At 30.4% G+C, this 10,891-nt stretch overlaps 1 protein-coding gene across 2 annotated transcripts; it reads right to left on the minus strand.

The window, feature by feature from the left end:
- Positions 1 to 3,854: 3,854 nt before the first annotated feature.
- Positions 3,855 to 9,089, minus strand: LOC129907535 (uncharacterized). Of its 2 annotated transcripts, none has more exons than XM_055983810.1 (6): positions 8,597 to 9,089; positions 8,136 to 8,329; positions 7,909 to 8,068; positions 7,718 to 7,826; positions 7,463 to 7,644; positions 3,855 to 3,996 (listed from the first exon to the last, which is right to left on the minus strand). In XM_055983810.1, the coding sequence occupies exons 1-6, from the start codon at positions 8,661 to 8,663 to the stop codon at positions 3,917 to 3,919; spliced, it is 792 nt and encodes a 263-aa protein (XP_055839785.1). In that variant the 5' UTR covers positions 8,664 to 9,089; the 3' UTR covers positions 3,855 to 3,916. The 2 variants fall into 2 exon arrangements, with proteins under 2 accessions (XP_055839785.1, XP_055839786.1); XM_055983811.1 differs by having other exon boundaries at positions 7,453 to 7,644.
- Positions 9,090 to 10,891: the final 1,802 nt, after the last annotated feature.

The raw sequence follows: 10,891 nt of genomic DNA on the forward strand, positions 1-10,891 counted from the left end.
TTCAGCAACCCAAAAACCTTCAGAAAAGTATATTTTGATTCTTGTGGCAAAAAAAGTGTAATTTGGTTGGCCAGTGTTGTTTCTGATTCAAAGACCGCTACTTAAATTTTAAATATCTCGGGCAATAAAAGAGATATCGGAAAGATTTAAACATTTTTTGAAAGAATAAAACTAGCTCTTATAGGCACCGTTACAAATTTATTCACAATTAATTACTCTACATAAAAACATAACCTCGAAAACAGCCAAAATTACGTTTTTTTGACATTTTCTAACGGTAATATTTCAAAAACGAAGGCCAATCAAATTTTTCTGACTTCAGATTCGGATTCAGCACCCTAAAAACTACTAGAAAAGTATATTTTAGTTCTTGTGGCAAAAACCTTGTTGACCAGTGTTATTATAGATTGCAATGTCAAAATATTGACAATATGATGTTGAAAAAAAAGTTATTTTTTTCGCTTTTTTATGAAAAATGTGTGATTTCAAGTAATCATATTTATAATTTTTACAAAACACTCTATAGTTATGGTTTTATTCTTTAAAAGAAATATAAGACTTATTGAAGGTCATTTTTAATTTACATAATTATAAATTATGACATTATCACGTAAAATTATCAACCACTTCTTATTTTTTCTTTGATAAGTTTTCATTGTAACCTTTGTGTATGAATTGTATAGGTAGGTACAAAGTTGTAATAAATTTTTATCTCAAAGAAGAAACTTGAGTTAATAGCTGTTTTATTTTCCACGTGATCCAGTTCAGATCATTGTTTTTATTAGCCTTACAACAAAAGCAGGATTTTGTTTTGTTATTGTTTCGCAAATAATACAATGATCTGATCTGGATCACGAGGAAAATAAAACAATATCAAAAAAAATGAAAAATAATTATAATTACATAAGTTGATAAAAAATATTATGCAATAGCTTAACCGCGGCAGTCCCCGAGTGCCACAAATTTTTTTTTATCTAAGTTTTAATATGTACCGAAAAAACGGAAATAGCCTTAAACCAACTTTGTTCAGTAAAATAATAATGAGTACTTCATACTTACACACATTAACTGCTTTCTCAAAATTTCAATGTTTTTTTTATATAAATCTATTGCAAAAAAAAAACAAAATTTCTTATTGATAAAGCTTCTTCGGGTGGAATATTTATTTTTCTTCAAAGAAGGATTTTCGAAACATTGCAAATTTAGGTGCTGTAATGGTCAAAACAGACGTGCAGTTTTTTCCCTGCAGCAAAATAAAATAACACGGGCTCTTATGGGAGAAAAATCTGCATGCAGCGCAGAGCTGCATCATGTCTCTATTTCTAAATTCCATGCCAAGTTTCAACAAAAATACAAAATACTTGCAATTTGGCATTACTGATATTGGCAGTTGATATAATTTATCATTCAAAAATTCAAATAACGTTCGTTTTGATTTTCTTTAAATGGAAGAACTAATTGAATTCATAAAAAAAAACTTAACCATCTTGTTTTGTTTTATAAATTCAATTATTTCTTACATTTTAACAGCTTATAATCCATTTTTATCGTTTTCTTACAAAAAAAATTATAAAAAATATCAAGGTTGTCAATTTTTTTTGACAGAAATAGGCATCAATAATTTAAAAAGTGATGCACATGGATTTTGGGTGCAGCGCTGCATGCAGCGATGCGTGCAGATGTGCCGCACATCTGTTTTAGCCATAAATCTAGACCAGACAAGTTGGCCGGAAAATAGATTAACCCAGTTCTTGTCTATTTGCGAAAGTCGTAGATGTTTCCTATAGTCTATAAAGCAATTGCCAATTTTGCACCGTTTTAGTTGTTTAACGTTTCCATAATTAGTCCGCCTCAAAACTCCTTATTGTAGGTCAATATATTTTGTATACCTTTATTCAAAAAACAAATTAGAGAACATTCAAATAGTTCGAATCGTACGGATTGGTGGGAAGGTTCAGAAAAGTTAGAGACTAAATATTAAGTCAATTTTTGTGTCTCTGATTGCTTAACTGTCAAAAAAAATTCTTCCAAACCAAAACTAATCTCCCTAACTCGATTTGCTCGTCTATATAAATTTTCGTTCAGAAAATGACGTTGAATTAATTTCTAATCTCTTATCTTTCCTGAGCGTGTCCATTATCTATAAAATAAATAAGTAAACAGTGATTACAAGAATTGGCGCACCAGACGTGGACGAATATTACATTGCTGGAAAATCCCCACTACGTATTTTACACTGCCGGTCAATAGAATAGGTTCACCCTATAAACGATAAAGAGTTGAATTTTGCAAAAACCGAAGGAAAACCCTTTTTAATGATTCATATTCGAAAACGGCTAAACTGTTAATGCAAAATAGTTTCTATCGATAATATTGATTTAATTTTACTAAATTTATAATAAAAAAACCCTTTTAAATAACAACTATCTCAAAAACTCCATTAGGTTTCGTGTAGTAAAACTTTTTCATGTAATTTAAGTTAACTTTCGTCAGGATTCTTTTATTGGATTTTTTGATTATATTTTATTCGAAAATTATTATCTTAACTCATAGATTTCACGAACAAGACATTCCCGACCTTTTCCAACAAGTTAAAGGTCCGGAAAGTAGAAAGACTATTACAAAAGTGCTAGATTTTACTCGTTTTTCTACAGTAAAATTGTTCTGACGGTGTGAATACCACTTTATCCTGTGGAAAAGTCTAACTTAAAAGTACGAATAAATCACTAAACTCTGAAAAAGTCATTTTGAGAATGAGCCTGCATGAATTTTCAGTGAAACAAGACTACGGAAAATCAAGGCCATTCTTATCAAAATATGGTATATCGACTATAACCATTACTTCAACCTAATATGGCTATAATCTCGCTGCAAAAGCAGTTTGCCCCTTCCTAAATCAAATTAGGAATGATTTAAACTTTCCAGGACGTACAAATTTTATTTAATTTCTCGGAGATAACACACATGCTGCAAATCTCTTTTTTAACAAATGTGGCACTTATTAAACTTATTTTCGATGCGATCTAGGTTTGGGCACTTCTCATCAATCTTTCTACAATTCAAAGACTAAGAGTACATATTGAAAACATATTTAAATAAACCTAACTTTACTTCAACAAAAAACCCGTCCACTAATCTAAGTTTCTTTGAAGTTTGAACCTACTTTAAAGTGGGTGAACGGTGAACCTATTCCATTGACCGATTAAAATACGCCTTTTTTTAGAAACATTACAAAATAGGATATAAATTTACCGTTACAACAGTTTTTCAACTACTTCTTTCTGATTTATAGTAAGCAAAAATGACATGCTTTGAAACTGCATTCTTGCTGTTTACAAGGTGAACCTATTCTATTGACCGGCAGTGTATATTCTATAAACTATTTATCTTAATGGAGGTAGGAAAATATCGCGTGTATGTTTCTGGAAGAAAAAGGACTTCATGCGGTTGTCAAATGTTAATTTAAGCCGTCAAGTGGTATCAAGTGCAACACACAAGACAAAACTCTCAAATATCCCACTGGCCGATATTCTTCCAGACCTCATAACTTCAGAAGCTCATAAACCAATTTACCAAGAAGAAATATAGTGTAAAGTATGTGCCTCATAAAACTTTTACTCTTAATAATTATGACTGTTAACTGCGAGAACAGTCTTCAAAACTTCAACCGTATATGAGTGCTGAAAGACTACCGGAATAATGGTTCTAAATAGAATCAATATGGAGTTATTTCCCAAGTGCGCAAGCAAAATAATAAAGTATCACTATTAAAACCGATAATAACCATGAGAAACTAAGAATTTCAATTGTATCCATATATTTACATACATTTACAAAATAAGCACTTTTAAAAATACGGCAAACTCTATAAATTTATTAAATAATAGTTATTTATTATTACTTTATTTTAATTTAACTAACTGCTTAGAGCTAATGATGCTATGGACATCACTACGGCTACAGTAGTCCATTTTCTTTGTATGTTGCTTGCTTTATCTGAAAAGAAAATTAAAGAAATAGTAAGTAAACAAGAATATGGTTTAATTTATATGAGAAAGCGAAGATGGTTAACTCAAAATTTAACATTTTTTAAATTTTAATAAATTTTATTATTAAATAAAGGTTAAAATCATAAAAATCAAGACTCTAGGAGTTAGTCGTAGTCGTAAAAAGTGAAATAACAAAAAAACTGGGTAAATTAAAAAAAGGACTAGATATCTGTTACTTTAAACATTTTAGACAAAATGAAGTACAATTGTTTTTGTATTCCCCACTTAAGTGGGGAATACAAGTTTAGTACTGCGTTTTTGTATGAAAAAATACCAAACCGGAACGTCGACGTTCAGGTGTGGAGTCTTTTTTCTGAACGATCCGAAAGGAAACCCTCTGAAATTTGCCAGCAACAGAGGAATCTGAACGTCTGAAGCCCTTCGTCAATAATCTTATATTAGCATTACGGCAGATCTTAAAAAAAGCCCAGGTATAGTTATACCCATCACTTATTTGCCGTGTATGACCGTATAGAGCCATGTCTAGTTTTAGCATGTCTTCTTAGCTTGTCCGGTCCGTTTGTGTAGGATGACGATGGAGAATACCAGCTGCTTCATCGGGGTCGGTAAACTGTCATGCAAGTTCATTAATATCATCCTTTTAAAAGTCCCTCCAGCTGCTTGCATGTGCTGAAGATATTGACATAATCGGAAGAACACACCGTGATGTCAGTATTGTCTGTGTCGTTTTGCGAGCATTGAAGCGAAAGTTGCAAAAAAGTACGTATTGGACAAAACTTCACCATGGACAGTTATAACTTTGAGGTAGTAGGAGTTTGTCTACCTAGGCTCCGGTATAAATACAGACAAGAACACCAGCGCTGAAATCGAAGAATTACTCTTGCCAACCGCTGCTACTTTTGTTTGAGAAGGCAATTGACCAGCAAAGCCTTCTCTCGAGTAACTAAGGTGTGCCTATAAGAATTTCTTCACCCCAGTCTTGCTGTACTGTGCAGAGACATGGACTTTGACAAAGGTGAATAAAAACTCCTTGGATTAATTCGAGAGAAAATATGGGTTGTACAAGGACACTAACTTAGTCCTACGACAACGAGTAAAGGTGCAACGACTAAAATGGTTAGATAATGTGGAGCGCATGGACAACGATTCTCCGGTCCGGAAAGTTTTCGACTCTTACTAAGAGGAATCATGTAGACAAAATTCACATTAAAATGAAAACATAGATACATTAACAGATAACAGATACACAGAGAAAAACAGACCACATACTCGTAAAATAGAACAAAAACAATAAGATTTCTCTATGCTTTTCATCCAAGGAGGAAACCTTTTTAAAACAATCGGGTTTTCCTTATTGTTTTAAAATCTGCACTTGTAGGGTTTTGAACAGAAAAAAAAAAAACGACGACCAGGCCGAGAATCGAACTTGGGACTTCAAATCATTGGTCGCCCACCTTACCACCTGAACCAACCTGCTATGAAAATATTGATCGCGATTTTTGTTCTAGTGCCAAGTTGCAAAAAAAAATTAATTTTTCACTCAAATTTTAATAAGATTTTCTCTATAAAATAAAAAAAAATCATTATAAAAAACCTTATTAATCGTTGCTTTTAATAAGATTTCCTTATAAAACATATGGGCAGTAAAACAATATGGTAATCTATTAATTTTTAGGTGGTCATATTTTTCTCTGTGTAGTCAGGCAGCTTCAAAAGCAATTGCTTCAGCGATGGCAATCTCTAAATTGGTTCAGCAGTCCAGATAGAAACTGTAAATATTGAGCGGAAGCCTCACAATCACACTTATCTGGATTCCAGGTCACAGTGGTTTTGAAGGCAACGAAAAGGTGGATAAATTGGATCAGGATAAAGGATGAGTCACTAACTAGCGTAAAAAGTAAACATTCCTATATAGTAGGAGATCCCGCCATACCAGTTGAGATTTGACAGTTATATTTTATGAAAGGAAGTGTCTAAGGAAATAAATTCACCGAAACAGTGAATGGAATTGTAAAAATCTGTAATTTTTCTAAAATACACAGGAGCCAAAAACTAAGTCAAATCAAAAATTTGGCAGATACGTGTCAAGTTATTTTATTTTTTCTAACTTATCAAATAAAAATTATTTAAAATTCTCAAATATCGAATTTGAGTGTCATAACTTTAAAAAGACTTTATTTCAAGTTGAAGATTTTTTACATTTTTTATTTTTATATGTGGCTTTCATATATTTATAATATCTATTGATTCCAGTTTTAATTTTATTTCTATCACGTTTTGCTTAGAAAATAGATTTTTGCCCTTTTTCTTAATTCAATTTGATTTCAGATTTTATATTATTTTTTAAAAAAACGAATTTAATTTTTTTTTTCCATATAGTAGGTAGCTACATTTTCCAAATTTTTATGTAAAAAGTCTTAAAAATTTAAGCAACGTCGTGCATTTTATTTTTAGAACTCTAAGGCTTGCCATATAAGCAGTGACGCGTATTCAAAAATACGATATGGGATTTCCGTTAGGCAACCCATGTGCAATTTATTTTTTTAGACAATAGGTCGCCCTAATCTGGTTTCAGAAAAATTGTAGCACGTACCATTTTTTTCATGTTTAACTGTAAAAAAAACATACATATACGGCCATATTCATAGACGCTGTCGAAGCTGCTTCTAAGACTAAGGAGTTTCCTATTCAAATAACATTGGATAAATTAAACAAATAACTAAGATAAACTGGGGGTCTAAAAACGACTATGAATATGCCCCATTAATATTTAAGTTTGTCCCAGTCATGGTGACGATGAAAACGATAGTCTGCCATCGATTGGAGCCTTTGCAGAGAAAAAGTGAATCAAAAGTACCAGTTTTCTGAAAATTAATTTAGGGATTTTAACTACCTAAAATTATTAAGATCTTGGTGCCCTCCTTACCCTGATTACAAAAATACTCATGGCAGGCGTTTTATCCGCGCCTAAACACCCAACCGATGAATCAAAAAAACGGCATTGGGGTGACCATCTGAAAAAAATTCTGGAACCCGCTCTCGTTTCCCTGTTTACAAAAATACCCTCACTAAATCAATTTTCAGAAAAATTTTACTTTTGAACTTAAATGCTTAGGTTTCGTTTGAGCCAACGACTCCTAAAGTAGGTATAGGTATAATGATTTTTTTTTGACTACTCTACTTTGATCTTAGTTTTTGTAAATAGTTATATGAGAAACCTTTGCAAATGTAATATTAAAAAACTTTCGCAAGTAGGTACATCAGAAATCACGAGAACATTAGTTAATATCAATATAAATTATTTTTTACATGAGATACATTTTGAAATAAATTAATAATTATGACTGTTAAATGATGAATTTAAATAAAATTCTATTTTGTTTAACAAGTGTTCTTTTTTTTTTTTTTTTTGAGATTTGAAAAATTTTCATATTTTTCTTACCTGTACTTACCATAAAAAATAGTTTCTCTCCTTTTGGTATAATTCGTACCAAGTAAGAAAAATGCACATGTGATTGGAGTAGGTGATTCCAGATTATTCCTTGGAATTTTGGATTTAACCGTCATACTATAGAGACCACTGGGATCTTGATCCATTTGTGTAAGCACAGACTCTAACCTCATTGTATTAAAACTATTAAATTTACCAAAGAAAACAAAAATAGTAAAAAAGATGTAGTTTTTGACAAAAACTAATATCTACATACAGCACATGTAAAACAGGTTGTGGAAAAACATTCTGAACTGTGCAAATTACATCTACATTGCTTTCTTCTACATCTATTCTCGTCTCCAAGCCAAATTCAGATTCAGGAACTTTAAAACAAAATTTAAAAAATCAATATAAACACATTATTCTCTGAAAATTAAAACAAAATTAAATTTCAGTAAATATAACCAATTATTTGGAGGCGAGCACTCCTCTTGTCAGTGGACTCAAATGTTTGGACCGAACATGTGTATTCACCCGTCATATTCCAATCGGGCTTATTGATCGTTATAACTCCGGGACTACCTTCTATTTTTTCAATCGTTTCAATCTTATCTTTCATGGGACCCTAATAAAAAAAACAAGCAGTTATACCACCGATTCAAGGTTATTTATCACAAAACATTGCTTTTTACCATCGGAAATCCTTTGACAGACGGGATCCATTGATAAATTGAGTTGTTATTAAAAGACCATTTCAGTACAAATCCCTTCTCCCTCGGCCCCAGTTCATACTCGCAATCCAAAATTAGTGGTTCGGATTCCCCATTGCGATCCAATGTATACATTTGTGGCACTTTTAAGTTTGTTATTCTCACCGAATTCGATACTGTAGTAGATAAAGATACGAAAAATTTACACAGCATACATAAATCGTAAGTCGTAACACAAAGGTAACGAAAACGAAACGATATGATACGAGTAGAGTATATCAATGGAGTAGACTATATCTACTATAAATAATATGATATGAAAATGAGGGGACATTATAACATGCTCCTTAACTCCATTTATTACCGTTTGTTATAATGTTTCTCATTAAATCACTAAGGAAACGAATTATTACAGATAATTATATATCAATGCCAAGACTTACCAGAAAGAAATGTAAACCAAGCTAGTATGAAAATAAATAATGCATATCTATTCAAAACAATATTCATATTTAAAAATACGATTTTTGGGTCTGTTGTATGTTTTTGTTTTGTTTAAAACAATTTTTGAATCAATTGCATTTGTAGCAGCCACTCGATTATGTTTTTAATGAATTTACAAAATTGATGAAAATAGCTGCAAACTTTCCCGAAAAGAAATAATATGCATACATAATTGACTGAGCCTTTGAGAATTCATTAGAGGATTTCAACTTGGTTTTTTTTTTTTTAATATAAGGATATATCACATTTTCATTGTAACTTATATTGTTATCGTTGTGTTTTTGTTATGTAATTTACTGTTTTGTTCACTAATTATAATTTTGCACTATGCATTGTCTTGTTGTTTTTTTTCACAAAATAGTCTAATTTAGCTGCGAGGATATACGAAAATCGCCTGTTTCTTCCCTATTAAAATTAGATTTTTCCCTGAAAGCTTTTGTGGAATTTGGTGCGCATGTTCGGATAAAAAGCTTTTTTAAATGAAAAGAAAGGATTTTTCGATTTTGTTTATATCCAGTTTGTATCTAATGCTCAGTATTTTTGATGGATATGAATTTTAGTACAATTTTATAAATAAATGTAATAGAAGAATTCCAATTTTTCTTCGATTATACTTTTATGTAATTTATTCAAAATTAAATTAATTTGTTTTTATTTATTTTTTTTTCTTGTACAAGACTATCAAATTCCAAATTATGAAACAGGTGCTGGTCGAGTAAAGTAATCAGCTGACATAAAAATTCCTTATATTGGAATAAATAGGTAATCAATGAAATGAAAATTCTAGTACTTTTTTAGATTAATTTTCGCAATGAGTAGTTCTTCTAGACTAGATAATTACTGAGCTCTTTATTTGTTTTAGAGTTATTAGTAAATGGAGGCAACCAATTTAACAGAAAATCTCCGTTTTTCATAAGTGTTGTTGGTTATTCTAATTATAATAAAAAAAGGAGGGAAATGAACTTTTTGGTGTAAAAATAAGGAGTAAAATAATTCATAGTGAGACTTATGACTATTCTTGCTTATTTTAAAATTGTACTCACTAGTGGTAATCATATATTTAGTAATATAGAAAAAAATAGTTGTATTTGCATGCTTTCAATTTCAATGAAATTTTGGGACCAGGTAACTATTTAAAAAAAAAACTTTCTTTGGCCTATCAGCGTATTTCGTTGGAATCATTACTTTTAGAACACTCTGTATAAAAAACGATTATAAATAAGAAACTTTTTTAATAACTATTTTTTTATTTTTAGTATTTTTTTCTATAATTTTCCCTCCCGCCTAGAGGAGGGAGATAAACCACTCCCTCCCATTGTAAAAAAAAAATAACAGTCCCTACATCTGACTATTTTAATAGGCACAAATAGTTAAAACTTAAAATAATAGTTATATTGAAAAATACTTCGATGACTATTAAAATAGTCATAAATACCTATTTTTAACTATTTGAAATAGTTACCCCTTTTTTAACTATGAAAATACAGTCGACTTCATAGTTATAAATGACAATTTTTTTTCCCTGAGTGCAGATTTACCAAATTTTGGTTAATCTGGTACAACCATTACCATCTACTCATGCTCTTCTTCCCGATTAGAAACGATTTTAATTGAAAGTGCGTTCCATTGAAAATCGTTTTCAAAAAAGGTAACATTTTCAAAAAAAAGTTTTTTATACCATTTTTGGATTTTTTTCCTAATTTTGAAATTTTTTTGTTTTTCCTTGGTTTATCTAAAACTTAAACGATATTTATCAATAAAATGTTCAAATAAACTCAAAAGAATTTGGTTTTGCTCATAAAAAAGTTCAAAGAAGGAAGTCATTTAGACCTGCAGAAATATGGTGTTTTATTTCATCTCAAAAGTTCAAACGCTCACAACAGAATAAATCTATAAATTTTGCAAATTAATTTATAGTTTTTTGGACTTCAATAATTAAACCTTAGTTTAATTTAATCACCCATAGAAACAAAATAGCGGTACATTTTCTAAAAAACCGTTAAAATTCCTATTTTGATAGCTTTTCTAAATTAATCTCAAAAATAAGAAAATATTTTGTTTAACAAAACTTAATTCCTTTGTAGAGAATTGAAGGAAAGAAAGAAAGTAGAAGTTTGAAACAAAATGAATCTTAAAGCCAAATAAATAGCCTTTCTTAAAATAATAAGTATTTTATCAGAAAAAATTTTCCCACTTTCATAAAAGAAAAGTAATAAAAAAATGGAAAATTTTGG

Source organism: Episyrphus balteatus, chromosome 1 (assembly GCF_945859705.1).
Source record: "Episyrphus balteatus chromosome 1, idEpiBalt1.1, whole genome shotgun sequence".
NCBI lineage: Eukaryota > Metazoa > Arthropoda > Insecta > Diptera > Syrphidae > Episyrphus > Episyrphus balteatus.